The 18,968-nt window shown below is 45.6% G+C and overlaps 2 protein-coding genes and 1 long non-coding RNA gene across 5 annotated transcripts in view; 2 read left to right on the top strand and 1 right to left on the bottom strand.

The window, feature by feature from the left end:
• Window positions 1–3,281, top strand: part of plcg1 (phospholipase C, gamma 1) — a 29,173-nt gene extending 25,892 nt beyond the window's left edge. The window contains exon 33 of the mRNA XM_005448819.4: window positions 121–3,281. Within this exon, the coding sequence (XP_005448876.1) occupies window positions 121–157 (37 nt within the window). The 3' untranslated portion in view covers window positions 158–3,281. The remainder of the gene's footprint in view (window positions 1–120) is intronic.
• A 1,306-nt stretch (window positions 3,282–4,587) lies between these two features.
• zhx3b (zinc fingers and homeoboxes 3b) lies at window positions 4,588–18,968 on the bottom strand. 3 transcript variants are annotated; one of them, XM_019349558.2, is made up of 7 exons: window positions 18,589–18,968; window positions 11,584–12,498; window positions 11,299–11,406; window positions 9,655–11,223; window positions 8,331–9,047; window positions 6,368–6,647; window positions 4,588–5,875 (listed from the first exon to the last, which is right to left on the bottom strand). In XM_019349558.2, the coding sequence occupies exons 1-7, from the start codon at window positions 18,670–18,672 to the stop codon at window positions 5,865–5,867; spliced, it is 3,684 nt and encodes a 1,227-aa protein (XP_019205103.1). In that variant the 5' UTR covers window positions 18,673–18,968; the 3' UTR covers window positions 4,588–5,864. The 3 variants fall into 3 exon arrangements, with proteins under 3 accessions (XP_019205103.1, XP_019205104.1, XP_019205105.1); XM_019349559.1 differs by lacking the exon at window positions 18,589–18,968 and adding an exon at window positions 18,288–18,556; XM_019349560.2 differs by lacking the exon at window positions 18,589–18,968 and adding an exon at window positions 12,625–12,763.
• LOC102082719 (uncharacterized) lies at window positions 12,966–18,693 on the top strand. Its single transcript, XR_265803.4, has 3 exons — window positions 12,966–18,040; window positions 18,147–18,215; window positions 18,552–18,693. It is a non-coding gene; the product is annotated as an uncharacterized LOC102082719 (long non-coding RNA).

The following is an 18,968-nucleotide window of genomic DNA, read 5'->3' as shown; positions in this document are numbered from 1 at the left end:
TGTGTGTGTGTGTGTGTGTGTGTGTGTGTGTGTGTCTCTTTGGGGTGTTACATGCCTGTACAGAGTGTTTTGGATGTGTAGAAGATTACAGACATCATCCTGTCTTTGTCTTCACTTCAGGATCCTGCGGAGGACCAGAGTGGAGAACCGTGTCTAAGTCCAAGCCAATCAGGACGCATTTCTGTTGCAACCCCCCCTTCCTCCTCCCCATCCCCACCACCCAGTCGCCTCTCCCCCGTACCGATGATGTCACTGACTGCTGTGAACAGTTTCCATGGAAACGCCCACCACCGCTTTGGCCTACATTTCAGGCAGCTCTCTCTCCCTCCATTCGCCCAAACCCCCCCCTCATTTTGTCTCTCTCTCTCTCTCTCTCTCTCGCTCTCGTTCTCACTGTCTTTCTGTCTATGCCCCTCCCTCCCTGCCGCCCAGACCTCTCTTCACCACTTGCCAGACGAGAAGGTGAGGGGGGGCAGACTCGGACATTAGAGGGGCGAGGGGAGGGTCACTAAGAGGAAGCTGACCGCTGTGGGCAGGAAGAAGAAACGACATTCACAGTAGAACAAAAAGCAAGACTGAAAAAGTTCCAGCTCTGGCCTGACTGTTTGTAATCTCTCGTGTTTTCAGTGTGCACAGCTGCTTAGTTTGAAGGCTAAGATGAAGAAAGGGGACAGTTATAGAAAGTATCAGTTTGAAACTGTTTCCAGTTAAGTTTCTTTGCTCTTCTCTATTTGGCGAATATGAATATATATATATGTATATGTATACATATATATATTTATTCCTCCTGTGCTGTTGGCCAGAGAACAGCACCAGCTGACCTGCTCTCAAAGAGCTCCTGTCTCCATGTTTTTAAATATTACGATTATTTAAACCTTTAAACATTCATAATGTGATTTCTTTTTTTTATGTACATGTGTAAAACATGAGGGCTCTCACTGCTTTTTTTTTAAAAAAAAAAAATTCTTTTTTTTTCTTTTTTTTTTTGTGCAGAGGAAATAATGCGCCTCCAGCATCTCTCCTACCCTAAACTTGGAGTGATATTAATTTTTTATTTTATGTTATTTTTTTTCCTGTTTGTGTTTGAAGCAGTGAGAGAGCAGATCATATGTTATGCCTGCACATATACACACTTATTTCTAACCTACATTCCAGGAAAAACAAAAAGTGCACATCATTCCGTGTTTGCTGCGTTTCACACGTATTTACAAGCCAGTGTGACACATTGAGACATGTCCTGGGAATCCAACACCTCACTGTGTGACGAAGCAGGACCAGGGATAAACGTTAAGCCAAAAAAAGGTCTTATTGTGAGAAATGTGCTTTTTAATTTTTAATTTTTTTCCTTTCACTTCTTACTTGTACTACCAATGTGTTACAGGCTATATTTACAGATGTCCTGTCGCTCAGAGGGACGAGTCACAGGGCTGCGGGTTACAGCTAAAACGTTATCCTGTTCACTCCCCTCAGCAGTGGTTATTATTTACAGTCGCAGTCAGACATATTGGTTTGAGGGACATGAATGTGTGCCTCAAACTACTATAAAAATAATCTAATTAGATTAATTTACAGGGAACACTGTAAATGTTTTAAATTTGTCAGTGCGTCATGATTACTGTAATTATGATGATTGTAATAGTTACCCTTTTAACTATGCAGCCCTTTGTTGCCAGGATTTATGAAGCAGTGGATACTCCTTTGAACTCAGATTTCACATCTTAAAATTATGTCTGGCCACTTTATTCCGAGCATTTTAATTTGTTCATATTATCTCTTGGCATATTGGACACAGATCGGGGACAGTTCAGATGAAAGAAAGCATCTTTTGATTACAACAAATATGTATTCAAATGGTTTTAAGGTTCTAAGAAAGTGTTATACTGTAACCAAACAGTTTTACATATTCTTTGTTTCTTGTTTTGTTTTGTTTGTTTTTTTTAGTTAAAAAAGGAAATCTGTATTGACCAGCAGTGGCTGAGTGAGAAGGGTTGAGTTGCCAGTGTTGGGAATTAAGTAATCGTGCCATCTGGTACCCATCACTGGGCCACAGAGACATAAAGGACCGTTCGTGTTTGTGCTGTTGTGGTATTTTTGGGCAGTTTTGTCATAGCTACATGCTGCTTCCCAGAATCCAGTGAGGATTACACTGCCTAAGATGTAATTAAATTGCCACTGCCCTTGGTTTATTTGTAATGAAATGTGCAAACAAAACAAAAGAGGGAAAGAAATAGAGGCTTTGTGCAAAACACTGACTGATGGATCGAAGCGAATGCAGAATGCTACATTTCATTATTGTGAAAGTTTGTCCAGCTGGGGGATCAGGACCTGCATTGTGCAGTTAAAAGTTCAGGGAGATATTCTTTCCTGTGATTCTGGGGTAAGAGCAAGATTGACATGAACAGGCAGAGTTAAAGCTTGAATTTTTCTTTTTTTTTCTGTAGCTCATTCATGGATGACAAAGGTAATCTGCACCTTCATTGAACCCAGAAGGAGCTCTTATGTAACGATGGTGTTATCTTTACAGGGTTGTACCCGAAACAGTGTTTTCTCTGCTTGTAAGTGGTGATTTTATGATGTAAGCTCAATATTCTTGCTCGGTGTTCAGTCACCGAGGCACACTTAAGCCATATGCTATGATTAGAGGTAAAGGCAGGGTCAGGAGTGAATACTTGAGGTCTCAAAGAAAAAGACAAAAATGTTGCATTTGCACCCCGATACTAATCCCAAAGCTTCTCCATGTAACATTTATTTCTCCTCCGGTGAATAAGAGCTCACCCTCCAATGCTGCATTGCTCTCATTGCTGAACTGTCTGCTAATGTCTATGTGCCTCGATCTGTGTACACATCACATTGAAGCCACGTCTTTCACCTGCCCCGCTGGGCATAAATCACCTGCACAGCCATGGTACACCCACACAGGTGCTGTCACTTTGCTTCTCTGCACCGTGTGAGCCTCTACAGACCACGTTTGACTGACACGTCCCCAACTGTACTGTTCACTTTTGTCGAGAAAAAACATACTCCCGCCAACCTGTAATGAGCTCTAATCTGCCAGAATAACCGAGAACACCTGTGTGGGTGCACAGAGCCCTTAACTGTAATTTGATTTTTGATCTTTTGTTTTTCTCCAGTCTTGTCTGTTTAGTTAGTGACAGCTCCATTTACAACCGCCTTTCTGTAATGTGCCTAAATATGGAGAGGAAGAGTATTCATCTTAATTTTGCCTTTCATATGAAACATATTCAAGCCTGAAAAGTAAATAAAATACTTATTACTTATAAGTCTGTTAGTCTTTCTTTTTTTAAATGCGCTGGTGTGACTCGGTGAGGTTAATTCTTTTCAGTTTCAAGACCGAAATGTAACTCCAACAGGTGTCATTAACTACACTACGCCACAGGAAATTTGTACTGTAGTGTCAATATGAGAACGTGTGAACAGCAGCCTGAAAGTGACCAAAGTGTTGCTGTGCTGACAGTGGACTTAAATGGGGCACAGTTTATTATCAAGACCTTAAATTCAATGATCTGAAGGCAATTCTACTGTAAAAGAAACATAAGTACATTATTGGAAAACGGGGCAAAAGGCCACGTTGGTAGGTAAACCCTACTCGTATTGAGTTAGACTTGCGTTCTTGCTAAAGTAGTGTAATTCTTTGTGGCAAAATTATTGGGTTGAGAGCTGGCTCACACCATTCATTACATCATCACTCCCAGCCTGAACCCTTGATAAAAGGGAGGATAGAGTCATGTGCGACTTGTAGCCTCAGTTTCCTAATCTTAGCTCAAAGGATTGGCACCCAGTGTGGTTTTCTGCTGCCCAGAGATGCTCTTCCGCATACCTTGGTTGTAACAAGTGGTTACTTTTGTGGCTGTTGCCTCCCACTCAAAGCAGTCGAACCATTCTCCTCTGGCACCAAAAGGCGTTTTCACCCAGGGAACTGCTGCTCTCTGGATATTCTTTTTCTGACCCTAGACATGGTTGTACGGGAAAACCACAATAAATCAGCAGTTTTTCAAATACTCAGACTAGCCCAGGGGTGTCCAACTCCAGTCCCCAAGAGCTACTGTCCTGTAGCTTTTAGATGCATCCCTATTAAGGCACACCTGAATCAAATGAATGGCTTGTTCTTAGGCCTTTGCCAAACTTGATGGCATGCTGAAGAGGTAATCCAACCATTTGATTCAACCGTGTTGGAGTAGGGATGCATCTAAAAGCTGCAGGACCGTAGCTCTTGAGGACTGGAGTTGGACACCCCTGATCTAGCCCATACAACCACACTACTTTTAAAGTCACTTAAAGTCAGTTGAACTTCAGCATGTCATCTTGACCATGTTTACACTGGCTGATTAAAGATTTGTGTTAATGAGCAATTAAAAGCAGTACCTAATAAAGTGGCTGAGTGTTTGTAACAAGGCTAGCTCGACAGGGGCTTACATTTACTTATGAGGCAAATTCAAGACTTAACTATTAAAATCTTTCATCATAAGGCCTTAGTGTTCTTATTTGAGGTTTAGTCCTCTCAATTTGCATCAGTGCTGTAAGCTATGTTGAAAACTTTACTTATGAACAGACACACTGAGCCACAGCTTTCTGACATTGCTTTTATTCTGAAATGCCATCTGTAAAAATTATACATCAAGCCTATGGAACTCTGGTAGTTCACAGTTTGTTTACAGTGTGATTTATTTCATAACAAAGTCTCATAAAAACAAATATACGTACATATCCGATACGTAAAGAAGCACTTGATGCTACAACACAAACCGTATTTCATGTAGTCTAATATACTGTGTCACTTTTTTTTTGTTTGTTTGTTTTAGACCCAACAGGGTGCTTGCCCTCTTTGGATGAAACAATCCCCGATGTCTTCCCACGCTGAGCAATTTCATGTTCCATTTAAATGAAAAGTATGTACAGATATGAAAAGTGAGAACAAAAACATGTTCCAAAATAACCTCGGGTTGAATGAGCGTCAGTGCTGCTTTTCACATTTGTTGCTGTGAACAGGGCAGCTAGCACATTTCTAAAATAAACCGAGTATGAAGTCAGAGTTTGTGATGCAGGAAAAAAAAAAAAAAGCAGCATGAAGACGGCACAATGGGAAAATAAGGTTGATTTGATTTACTTTAAGGCCTAGGCAAGCACCCTGCAGCAAAACTGCAGTTTTTCGTACCCCAAAAAACAAACAATGAACAGTCTCAACGCTTCACTGAATCGTGTCTCAGCTTAGTCGATAAGAGTCCAAACCCAACCCCCACCTGATCAACATCTGCCAAGTTTGCAGTCTCAACCACACTTTTTTCCCCTCCTCTTCTGCTTTCACACATCCACCCCTTTTTTTTTTCCCCTTCCCACCCCTTCCTTTACCCCCATCACAGCAGGCAGTTGGAAAAAACATGGCAGCAAAATGCTGTCAGCCTGAACGCCTACACTGCCACCTCCACTCCTGCACCTCAGTGTCTACTTTCTTCTGAAGGGAAAATGGCGGAGGGGAGAATAGTGGAGAGTTGTAGTGGAGAGCTACACAAAACTGGAGAAGGAGAGAAGGGAGTGGGCGGCTGGGTGGGTGGATTTCGGCTGGGTGGGTGGATTTTGGCTGGGGGGGGGGGGCTATAGCGTCCATCTCATGTAGGCGGTTTGGGGGATGTGGGGTGTCATGCCCACCTCGAGGGGTGTGAGTGGTAAGAAGAGACAGAGAGAGAGGGAGAGATGGGTGGGGGAGTAGGGAGGGGTGGGTGGAGGTGGCTTCAAGATCCATTTCCCTCCAGTGATCTTGTTACAAACGCATCTGCCGTCTTTTAGTCAGGCTCCCGGAACAAAGACCACCTGCGATGTCAACTCCATCCTCGCACAAAAAGGCCTCTTCAATCAGTTCCTGTTGCAATTAAAAAATAAAAAAAAAAAATTTAAAAAAAGGAGAAAGAAATTAAAAATCCGTCACCCTGGTAACACGCTCCAGAAAACACGTCTGAATTTCCTTCATTACTACACACAGTGTGCTGGAGTTACACACGCAGTGGTTTGAAACAAAAACCTGCCACGACATGCCTCATTACTCATAATTATGATGAATGTGTGTGTTTGTATGTTCTATCTTAAAGTTTCTGTATCACCTGAGTGACGATTATAAACATTTAGGTGTGTTCTAATTATCACCTTTTAACACCTAAACCCTCCCACGAAAAAAACAAAACAAAAAGAAAAAAGTAATTTGTTACGGAGGCGCAAATAATATTTTCATAATGAAACGCCTTCTGGTTCTGCTTTTAGAAGTTCTGCAGCTTTTCTTTAGGTGTTTAATTGAACAAATCAGGATATTTGGTCAGACCCTGCTTGGAGAGCTTACGCTCACACTGATGAAGATTACCTTTAGTAGCATTCACAGTCTCGTCAGCGTTGGCGTCTTCTGCTTCTGTTGCGACACTGCACACTGACGCCTCCATTTTCTCCTCCCCTCCTGCCTGCAGCTCCGGAGGGGAGGATCCCGTTGTAGGTGGCTCTGCAGCAACACCTGGTGCAACCGGTCGCATTGCTGTCGTATGAGGAGCGGCACTGGCTGCGGCAGTTTGTTGCAAAGACGCCTTAGTGGAAAACCAGTGTCGCACCAAGTCTGTTGTCAAACCGCTACTCTGAGCAAGCTCCTGCAACTGTGCATACAAAAGGAATCAAGAGGAAGGTTCACGTTAATTTTAGGTGCAAAGTGGACACATAGATGACACATTTCACCTTGAACTCTAAAGTTTTTATATCATTTTCATATCATATTTGCATATGCATGTACATATTTAGTTCATATTTATTTAGGAATTAGTGAAAATCTGAAGACAGATGCTGATGCTAAATGGCAACAATCAATTAAGGCAAAAAAAAAAAAAAAGATCAAATGTGAAGATCTTTTGCAATTTGAAAATGTATGTTCATCAAACATCCTGATGTGCACATGAGCCTGCAGCTCAGTTTACGTGACTCATGAACACAAGTGTAAATTTGAACAAAAAATGTAATGTAATAATGAAACTCTTCAAGTAGCACTGCTTACTTCTGTTCACACAATGGCATTTTTTCATCTCTTTCACTTTTTTGTCATTGCTCTTTAAAGCTACTTACAGAGACGGAGAGATCAACACAATCAAATTTTAGCCACATGTGCAAAAACAAAAAAATAAAAATTTTGCTGCACTTGCGGCTATGACTTAGTTTTAGTTCCTCCCGACACCAAGAATGAGTTCAGAGAGAGACCGAGAGATCTCACTCCTGTCCAGACAGGACACGAAAAATGCATATTAAAAAATGAATAAAGAAAATGAATTTTTATTGCAATTTAGAAACACATTTGTGCATATTAAAACTTATGTGGATTGAAATTGATTTGCAAATGCTATTAGGTGACACACTGACAGATTAATAGAAAGGAATGCACATCTCAGAGCAGCTTCAGAGACATTTACATATATTTACTTATAAAATAAGCTATAATCCACACACTGCTTCGTTGGTGAACTGTATCCAGAATTATATCACATGATACCGTTGTATCCTGTATTTCCTTTTCTTGGTTTGGAATAAATGCATTTTACTTCATGTAAAAGTAAAATGAACAGGAAACAAATTAACAAAAGCATCAATTAGCCAACATGTTTTTTCTTCTAAAAAGCCCAAGCTCGAGCCTTCCTGAGGTATGACCCCAGTTCTACCAATCAAATTCCAACAGACCCTTGAATGCATCCAGCATTTTCACTGTTTGCAACCAAAAACCTTCCTTGTGACCTCACAACATCTCCAATCAAGCACATAATCCTATATCCACTTCCTGGATTATATACAGGAGTGTACAGAAAGACGAGTGGGACTTTCCCAAAAGTGTATGATTGACTTTGTTTGAAGTGTGTTGCCAGAAAAACATGTAAATTAAAATATATAAAACAATACTTTTGCCTTCGCAGGTCAACACTGAAAGAATTGATGGGAAAATAACACTTAAATCATGAGTAAACCGTACACACCAACCAGAGGAGATGATTTGCTAAAACAGCGAATGCCCCTAACAGTACATTGATATAACAGGAAGTGAGTCAGGGTTCTTCTATCACATATGAGGTTTCAGTTATTTACACCTAAAACCCCCAATATATCTATCTAATGCAACAGAAGCATTTTGAATGTGGAACTCTAAAAGCCTAGTGTGACTTTCAGGAGTGACACGCCTGTATAATTAGAGTATAAGCTGTCACCTTTTATAAAAGCAAGTACAGAGAAATCGTTTGATTCTCAGGTTCCTGTGTTTCTCAGCTATTGAACTATAAAAAAAAAATGTTTGTTGCTGTTGATACCTGTGAGTCTTCCAGCCTTCCATGGACGTCAAGGTGAGCCTGGAGGACGTGCACGTTCCCCTTCTGTAGGTCTTCCTCCAGAGCCATGTTCTGGTATGACTCCAGCCACTTCAGCTGGCCATTCTTCTGCACATAACGGCAATCTCCGAACCAGCGCACCACTTCAGGCCTGGGCAGCCCAGTGCTTGAAATGAGTTCATCGTACTGAGTGGCGCTGGGCCACTGGGTCCGAGCGTAAACTTGTTTCAGCAGATGCAGCTGGTCTGCCGTCTTCTTACCTCGGACTCCTGTGGGTTTGGGAGAGTGAGCTGGTTTGGGTGTTGGCGTGGAGGTCTGCGATGTTTTGGGGGTGGCGGATGAGGCAGGACCCAGGGAGGATGCGGCCGTACCTTCCAGCCCTTCGCTCTCTGTTTTCCCATTGGCCTCTGTCACCTTCAGCATCTTCAGATTTATTTTAATAGGGTTGACTTTTGGTTCCCCTGAACTTTCATCTCTCTGCCTCTCTTCTCCATCAACCTCGATATCCTCACCCTCCTCCTCCTCTCGCATTGCCCGCTCAGCCTCCTCTTTCTTTTTCTCAGCTGCCACTCTCTTCCTCCTCTCAGCGAACCAGCCATGGATCTCTCTTCTGGTCATCTTGGTCTCAGACCGCAGTCTATCCACTTCCTCACCTGATGGGTCCGGGTTCTGGGAAAAGCTGCCCTCTAGGGCTTTAACCTAACATAATAAATGCAAGTTAATTATTAGTATCTTCTTTTTTTTCGATGAAGACAAAGTATTGGCATCTGTGAGATATCTGACAAATGACTTTGTTATTCAAGTTAAAAATAAAACTAAACAAATACATTTTGATTCCAGCATTTGTAACAGTTCAGACAGAGTGAGATATTTAAAGACATCATCTTTGTAGTTTGAAAAACAAAAACTTAATTTTTCAAGCCTTCCAAGACCAAAAACTAATTCACTTATTCATCTTATAAGGTGTGCATTGAATGAAAATAAAACATATCCTCTTTTAGATTTGAACTTTACTGCTTACATTTCACTTGCACATTCAAGTTTGTTGTGGTAGTAGCAGCTAATGTAGATGAAGTCTACACCCCCGGAGACACACTATTTATCTAATTTTGTGCAGCTCCATCTGGAGCCACAAAAGTAAACTCTTACAAATAGAAAGCTGATCTCCCCTGCATTTATAAACAGACTTTGATGTGGAAATCCACAGAACTGAGTAATCACGACGAAAAAACAGTGAGGAAATCTGGCTACCTGCTAAGCTTATTACACTTATATTACACACCAAGGTTGCGTAGTAAGGCCTCACCTGGTGGGGTTCCCTCTCCTTGTAGCGGATGGCTGTGAAATCAGGTGACGGTGGCCTGGGTAGTCGGCGAGAGGGTGTGGTGGGAGAGGTGGGTGTCTGTGATGATGCAGATGGGCTCAGGGGTGCAGCGCTGTGTTGGGGAGTTTTCGCACCAGAGTTGTTGCTACTTTCTGACAGATCGATGGGGTTGGCACTGCCAGCGGCGCTTGTTCCTGGCGTACTCGGACTGCTGCTCGTTCCGGGCGCGGTGGCGGGTTTAGTCTGTGGTCCTGAGCCGGCACGTGTACCTTTGAGGTTGCGAAAGTGGTAGCGCCGGTCACTAAACCACTTGCGAACTTCTCGCACTGTGAGCCCCGTCAACGCAATGAGCCGGTCCACCTCCTCTTGGCCGGGAAACTGGCACACCTGAAAACTGTCCTTCAGGGCATTGAGCTGCTCCTGAGACTTTTTGCCTTTGTAAAAGCTGGGATCCAGGAAGGGGTTGACAGGCGTCCTGGATCCCAGCGTGCTGCTCGAAGCAGATGCAGGGGATGGGGAAGAAGACTTGGAGGCAGGGGAAGAAGCCTCCTCCATCTTCATGGGTGGGGAGTCACTAGCAGAGGGGTCGACGTCATCTGCGCTTGTCTCACTGTTTTTGCTGCTGCTCCCATTACTATCTTTGCTCTTCGGTAAACTGTTGCCATTAATGGTTTTGATGTCTGTGATGTTTTTGCTTTCCGTGGTTACTTTGTCGTCACTCTGCAGCACGCTGGTGTTGTTGGCATTGCTGACATCTGTGTTCTTTGCATTTACATGCCCAGTTGCATCACCATTGCCCTTATCGCTGGAGTCAACATTACCGCTGCTGTCTTTACCATTGACACTGCTCACCTTAGCATTACTATGACTACTGCTTCCCAAGCTGAGGTTGATCACGCTAGTTTGACTGTTGCTAAGAGCACTGCTAGTGCCCCCTCCCCCACTCCTACTACTATTACAGCTGCTAATGATATTCGTTCCTGTGCTGCTGCTTCCCACTGACCCCACCACCATGCTCACGCCTTTGTCTGCCACCAGGGCTGCTGCAGGTCGGGCCTGCATCATAGGCCGCGCTGCTGCCTGGGGCTTGGGTGTGACAGCTAGAGCAACAGGAGTACTGTTAACTTGGATACCGTTTGCCATGACCGGCTGCGTGACGATTACCCCTCCTTGGCCAACGAGAGAGCCCTGCAGGATGTGAGGGATCCCCGTGGCCCCGAGCGATGCAGGCAGGACTGTGATGGTTTGCTGGGCTGGGCTGTGGTGACTCTGTGGCTGGTTGTGAGAGCTGGAAGGTGCCGTTTGAATTATGGTGTTGAACATCTTCCTCCTGGCCTCCTCTATCTCTTCGGGAGACCAGCTGATGCCTTGCTTCAGTCTCTGGGCTGTGAACCAGATCTTGATCTGCTCTTCTGGGAACTTTGTGACCACAGTCAGGTAGCAGAGCTCAGCTTTTGTGGGGTACGGAAATTTGCTGAAGGAGGTCTTCAGGAAGGAAGAGGAATCCATGGAGGCACTGTAGGTAGGGATGCTGCTCAAAGGAATCATTACCTGAGAGAGAAAGATGTAAAATCAGCGGCTGATATTCAATTTAAAAATTCATAATATTGGAATAGAAAGAATTACCTTTGGGAGATTTTCTGAGGAGGAAGTTGAAGAACTGGAGGAAATATTTGAGGAGGCGGTGACTGGCACAGAATGATGAAGGTTTCTGTTTTGAACTACTGAAACCACCTAAAAAAATTTAAAAAAAACACAAAAAAATAAACACACACACACACACACACACACACACACACACACACACACACACACACATTCAAGAATCAGAACAAGTGACTCCAATAAAAATATATTTTTTTAAACACGTTTTATCTCAAAAAAACAGGAGAAATAAAAACTGACATCTACCTGTGTGATTGGTGTCTTTAATATGGGTAATGCTCCTGAGCCATTCACTATCTGGATTGCTGAGGGAAGTGTGACCTTGGTTGTTCCGTTGTGGACAATCGTAGGAACATGGGCGACTGTTACTGAGGCAGTTTCTTTTCTCTCAGTCTCTCTAGATGCAGAGATAGTGTGCGGGTCTGAGGACGCCTCATTGGAGACTGGGTGAGACACCACAATCCGTTTAGGCTCCGATTTGCCCTTCAGCATCCGCATAATTGGGGTTTTAGTGATAGAAATCTCACTGTCCTTCCCGCTCTCGGGCCCAGCCACCAGATGTTGCTCCACCACCAGCCTCCTGTCTCTCTTTCTCAGCCGCAGAGTGGTGGTCAATGTGCTGGGGTGAACCCTGGCGTTGTGCAATGCTAGGCCCTCAAACTTGGGTGCTGAAACCCCACAGCTGACACAAAAGAAGCTGGGGTCAGCACGGAAGTCTGGGTGCCCGGAGTAGACGTGATCCAAAAATAAGTTAAGGTCATGCGTTTCAAAATTACAAGGCTTACATGTATAACTGCCTGCACCATCTTTGACTGCATCCCCCGCCTCTGGTTTGGAAGACTCTCCAGGGTCTAAGGGGCTTTGGGTGTCACCGCCAGAAACCCTTGGCTGACGGAGAGCAGGAGAGTCCTGCTCAACCTCCTCTAAGGGGCGAATAATCTTGCTTGGTATCATACAGGGAGTGGATGACTTCCTTTTGCTGGCCATGGTGTGAAAAGAAAAATGGGCCTGGGGGTGGGAGGAGTGGTCAAATGGCTGAGAGTGAGGTGTGAGAAAGAATATGGGTTTCTCGTTGACTATAGACCAGGCATGGGGGAAGGGGGGTGGCTGGTCTTGTCCGTGGGTCCACTTGTGGTTATCACTTGAGTTTTTCGGGAAATCCTGCAAAAAGAGAGTGAAACACTGATTAATCAAGCGGGTTGGTGAGTTACAAACACACAAAAGAGAGAAAATTTACATTTTAAGTGCAAATGAGTTGGGCGACTGAGAACAAATGAGATATCTTACTCAGCGCAGCAAAACCCAGGTCCATCTCAGCAGGGGAAAAACACATCATTGCTGACGTCGTTTCCAGGTAAAATGTCAATAGCACAGATAATAAAGGACACCTCATGGAAAGACTGAGCTCAAGCGCTTTAAAATCCAGAGATCTTGCTGCTCAAATCCTCTGATCAGAGAAACCCAGGGCTGTCTCTCCTATGAAGGCCTACACACAAGCTCACTCTGCATCTTCACTGATGGCTTGTAGAGAGAGCTCCTGTCCTACCCCCTTCTTTCCCCTCCCCCCACACAACTCGGTCTCACTTCCCCTCTTTCAGTCACACCCCCAACAGAGAGGGCACATTCTGTATTTTTTTTTTTTTTTTTTTTTTAAATCCAGGGCCTCTGTAGCTTAACTGAATATCTTTATTTAAATTCCTACACCAATACAGTGCATGTAACATCTGGGCAGTTGAGCAGTTCAGATGAACAGATGTTCTGCGGAAAGATAGCTCTATCCCAACAATGGTACACACTGTACAGACAGCAATCACACCTACATAAGAATTCAAATCTTAAAACCTTCACAACACCTCTTAGATTCTTTGTCTCCATTAAGAAAAAAAGCTTCCTGTCGGAGGACTTTTCCCTCTCCTTCCTTCCTTCGTACAGAGAGGTAGTGATGCAGTACTAGAGGACAGCTCTAGGGCAATTACTCTCCCAGTCACTCTGCCCTGACATGACACCTCATGCGCAGAGCAGCAAAAGCTCAACAAAGTTCAGCGGCTTAGAGAAACACAACATAAAAATGCTTAAAATCTCACCCAGTCCAGCCCAGATACTTCACAAACACATCCAGTCTTCACATCTCAGCGCCCAAAAACTTAAACCCTTTCGTGCATGCAAGCAGAACAACTCCATGCTCAAATTAAACTTGGCTAGGGGTGAGGGGGTGGTATACCTTCAGATGCTTAGCCTCATTGTGCACGAGGCTGTTTGCTGATGCCAAGGTGAGCGGCAAGCTCAATGTCTACATTTGACAAATCCGCTAATGACAAATGTCCTCTTTCTAAAGTGCCCACAGACACATTAGCAGATCTTTGATTTGCCATAGAAAAGGTCACAGTACACTAATTCAAAACCAGTTAACTATCGCAGGACGAGGGCTCCAACTGTGACTGAACACAGGTATGCAGAGTTGACTCTGCTGCACTCAGAAGCCTACGACAACCCAGACAGAGGCGGCAAAAGCAAGTTAAAGTTCCAATCATCTGCTGTCTGCCTTAGTGCTGCTAATAGCAAAATGTTTTCTGAGCAGTCTGTGAAAACATTGCTGTATCTTCTTTTTAACTGTATTTTTTTGAACAGTAAGACTGGTCCCCTCTCTTTGGATCTGAATGTGAGGGGTTAACAGGGAAATTAAGTTTGCTACTGTGGAAGGAACGTGATGCCCCTTGTCCCCTACCCCACCCAGCGTGCACCAACTTGGGCTGTCGTGCACCCCTTCGACTCCCCCTGCCATTGAGTTCTGCATCAGGGGGCACCACTCTGCCAAGGCTGGCTGGTCACATGACCGACACAAAGGCTTATGGGTGGGCAGTCTCAACCATCAATCACGTGATTCTGCTGGGTGTGGGTGGCAGGCGAGAGGAGAGGGACAGCGAATGGGAAACGATGGTGGGGGATGGGCGAGTCGGTATGGGGTGAGGAGGGTTGTTAACTATCGTTGAGGAAGCACTGAGGTGTTTCAGTGAGGAATTTTCCTCCCCGATACCCCCCTCCAACTAGCCTGCCCAACCCTGCCTTCCCCCGCGCTTCAAAGCCCCCTTCTAGCTCCAAACTACAATCACAGTCCTTCCCTCTCCTCCCTCCCTCCCTGCTGCACCGCAAAAGCCCAGAACATTCAGCCAGCGGACATAACCTGGAGTCCCGCTTCAGTGCCTGCATGCAGCATGCACGCCCGTGCAGTCAGCAGGCATCTGCAAAATAATCACTAACACTAAGACACCCAGCAAGACACAATGTCAGAGCTGCTAAGTATGTAATCCTATTTCCACGACTGATCAAAAGCTGCAAACACTGAGTGACAGACAGCAACTACCAAACTTTACACATCACACTGCGATGGGCCTGTGAAAAATCAAAAACCACATCTGTGTGAACACAACTCCAGATAAGCGCTGGGCCTCAGCGAATGTGAAAGCAACCAGCAGAGACGCAGAGGCCTCTCTCACTCTCTTTCACACACACAAACGTGAGCACACAGGTGAGCACTGAAACAGCACAAGCCCGAGCTATAATCGGCGAGTCGAAATGGGCAGCTCATGCCAGGATCAGATGAGCTCTCTGTTGACTCATGGGTGTGAGCGCATCAGCTGAAAACTTTTCATTTGAATGCCGCACATGCGTTGACTGACCATGCAGGGGACGGTGGGTTTCTGTCTGTTATATGTGTGTGTCAGCATTTGCATGTGTTGGCTTCCTGTGAGATTGAGAGTAGAGGGGGTGGGGGGTAGGAGTGGGGTGCGTGTGAGCTCTTGGTGAGTGTGTGTATGTGGCGTGCGGGGGAGGCTGGCTGCATGCCTCTGTGTGAGGCTTGTTTACCGAGGTAGTCAGGCTGCAATTTTTCCTGTGTGTGAGAGTCAGAGAGCTCTCCCAGTGACACACAAAGACATTTTTTTTGACCTCTTGGTTCATAACCTATATTATTCTATGTCTCATCATTGGCTCAGCATGGCGTGACCTTCTTTCATCCGGTGGCCTGACTCTCATCTAGGCTCGGGATGTATCCTCTGAGCACAGACCAATAATAGCTCTCTCTTGCACGCACACACACACCTTCGTATAGCTTCACACAAACTAAACTACTCATCTCGTCACCTCACTGAGAATGCAGGTGTAACACTGATGTGTGCATGAAACAAATGTTCTCCCAGTAGGATGACGAAAAGGTGTACAGCACAGGCAGCTTTCTCCTAGTTTCCTCGCTCTTCCTCGTCTTCTTCACCCTCACTCCCCCTCCCTTTCTCCAACAGCCTCTGCACCCTCTGCTTCCCCTCCCTCCGCTTCTTCCTCTCAGAGCAAGTTTGGCCCAGGGAGACAGGTCGGCAGCGCCACTGGTGTGTTACTGTCCCCATGGCAACCACCTCCTACCCCCTCTTTCTCTCTCCTACCAGCTCATTTCTCTGAAGTACACGCATGTGGGTAAACACGCACACGTCTCCTATGCCATCCAGTCTCTGGCTCTAGCGGGGCTTGTTTGTTCCACACGCCCCTGTCAGTGGTATTTGGAGAGTCCCTGCCCTGCTCCTATTTCAGTGCCTCCCTCACGCGGTGCTCATGTCTCTCTGCTAGGTGTGGTCGCTGTCGCCAAGGCACACTACTGGCCAAAGCTGATGGCGTCTCTTCCTGTTAACTCAGTGTCTGTGAGTCTTGGTTCAGGCATCTGCCCAGGCTACTGCTCTGCGGCTCCTGTGTTTCGGCCTACAGGGGCCTAAAGTCACGCAGGGCTCCTGTAGTCACTGTAGGCAATGCAGCCATGAGCACATAAACAGGCCTGGCCTATCTGCCAGATGCTATCCTTTCAGGAGATGACAACCTCTCACCCCTGTGCGCTTTCCCCAAGCCCGCCCTCATCCAGCACGGCTGTCTGTGCATTAAAGCAAAAAAAAAAAAATCCTACGCCGTGTTTTCTTCTGCCTCAAAACAAACAAACAAACAAAACAAAAAAACGCCTTAAGCAGCTAACCTCCTCTCGTCAATCATTTTCAGGGTCTTGTTCGCTCATACACCCCTGCTCTCGAACAACCCACCACTAGAAATGCTCACAGGTTCTCTGCAGCCCAACTTCTTTCCACTCCCTCTTCGGCTCGCACACAATGCAGGCAACAATCAGAGTGCCTCTGAGCCTCAGTGACAGCGCAGTGTCATTTTCATGTGATCCTCAGTCTCAGGTCAAGGGAGCGTGTGGCTGTGTGGGTTGTGCACGGCTGCATTGCTGTGGCCGCTGCCGGTGCATGCGTTAAAATTGGGTTGCTGAGAGGGGAGGGAGAGAAAAATGGCGGAGCACCATGCCTCTGTGCTGTCCAACCTAAAATGGCTGACATCACAAGCTGTTAACCAGCCAAGCAGAGCCAAGAGGCTGCTGCCGCTGCTGACCCAGACCTGCTCGCTGTGGATGTGCGAGTGGCTTGCTCTGCTCTTCCCCAAGACTGTGAAAAGGCTCTTGAGTAGCAGATGATTCCTGTTTTTGATTTTTTCTTTTTGTGGCCATACTTGGTAGAGATCTGTAAATAAACTGTCTTACATGGGTCTGCAGGCGCAGATGTGATGGAAAGTCATTACCTACAGACTGACACACTCCAAGAATTGTTCAGCCTCATTAAATCATCAGCACAACATTTAATACTTAACAAGGGTTGCAAGTAAAGCATTTAAAAAGTTGTCTAAAATATGCAAAGGCACCATCGGATTTTAATAAGCGACGCACTGAATAATCCTTCCACACAAAGCCACTCAACCTGTGTCAGCTACCAACCTAAATCTGAGGAAGAGAAAGGGAGGAGAAAGGAGGGAGGGAAACAGGGCCCAGGAGGTGGAGGTGGTAGTGATGATGATGGCAGAAGAGGAGGGGGGGCAGAGTGTACTATTGACTGAAATCTACAGCCATCAGCACACCAGCACAAAGAAATACAGAAAGCTAGTAACAACAATAACAATACTAATCATCACCTATAGCTCCCCTCACAGCTGATCCACGTGTGATCTGAGCAGCAGTGTGGAAAACCTGGCCTGTTTCTAAAAGTGTAAAAAGGTGAGCTGGATTAAGCTAAGTGTCCGTGCCTGGGACTCACGTGGACATCAGACACAAATTAGCGGTGTGGGAAATCTTTGCTCTAATCCCTGCAGTCACACTCACTCATGACAACAGTGAAATACAAGTAAGACAAGTGGCTGCTAGAGAACAACAAACCCAGCTGGTGGAAGAAAAAAAAGTGTCATTTTCATTTTAAAACAAAGGTCCACACACATGGATCTTTCAAGCTAAATTTTAAAAAATGCATTAAATAGATGGTAGATATATGATGCAAGTGATTGGGACTTTTTAAAGTGACTCCCAAACTTCTTCATTCATATCACGGATTGACGGATTGGAAGAAATTTTGGAAATTCAGCGCTTTGTTTACAGGACATATTACAGGATTTTTTTTTCCTGGTAGGTGGGTGGGGGCTTCAGTGCACCCTGACAACATCTAATTGGCGCTAATTTGGTGATTAATCGGCGATATTCCGCGAAAATAGGAGGTATAATAAGCGGCTGCGCTGCAATGTTTCGGTCCCTGAGCGCAGCAGCGTCAGATATTTCCGAAAAATGATGCGTGTTCATCTTCCGCTCAAGTTAGGCGGAGTGAGCCCCAACTTAAAGGGCTTGTCTGCATTATAGGTTTGAACACTACGACCAATTCATACCGGAGAGAGAGAGGAAAAAAGGTAAGCCGTGCCCCCCCTCCAAGCTTTTAAAAAAACTACTCTCTCTACCACCCCCCCAGGTTGGCTGTCGCCATTTTAAGCAGGCGACATGCAGCTGGCCAGCGCCGCTGAGCCACAAGCCCGTAAAGGTAAGACAGCTCGCGCACAAGTTTGGGAAAGGTGAACACTTGTGTAAATGCGTATCAGTGAAGCACACTCACCTCGCTTTGTCGGAGCTCAGCGTATGCATCGCAGGTATTAAAAAGTTTACACTGGTGTGGGTTCAGTGGAGCCAGACACGGACGGGGTCGGCTTTGGGCTTCTCTGATGGTAACTTATAGGTGTAAGGACCCCTCTGACAATCGGCCGCTGATAATAATAAACGTGACACTGGAGCCGGACCGGTCCCCCCTCCCTCTCACAACAACAACGGCCCCCGTCTTATTTTTTTGCGCTTGTTTATTTCGAGTGGCTCTGTGTTACAGCAGGCAGTGAAAGGGGAGGAAAATACGACGGACGTACCGAGGGAAGAGGCAGACACGTGACGCCGACGTCACTGACGGTGGAATTGGCGTGAGAGCTCGAGCTCCGCCGAGCACAGAGCATGAAGTGACTCACATATCCCGTACTGACTTTGACCCCCTACGCCCCCCCCTCCTCTCCCGGCAACACCATCACCCCACCCCATCCTATCTACACAGGTGGGGGTCCGTGTTTGAGGCTTTGAAAGGGTCTCGGGCACCGTTAACCGTGCACGGTAACGGTTACAACACATCACACCTGTCCCCCCTCCCTCCTCTCCTCTCCTCTCCCAGGTGGGCTAGCCGCTCTTAAAGAGATAGAGCCAAACGGGTGCATGGCAAAAGGTTAATAAAGACGCACAATAAATATGAATCTGCTCT

Source organism: Oreochromis niloticus, linkage group LG20 (genome assembly GCF_001858045.2).
Source record: "Oreochromis niloticus isolate F11D_XX linkage group LG20, O_niloticus_UMD_NMBU, whole genome shotgun sequence".
In the NCBI taxonomy this organism is placed as follows: domain Eukaryota; kingdom Metazoa; phylum Chordata; class Actinopteri; order Cichliformes; family Cichlidae; genus Oreochromis; species Oreochromis niloticus.
The sequence above is the reverse complement of the archived record's forward strand: the minus strand, read 5'-3'. Positions and strand labels throughout refer to the sequence as shown.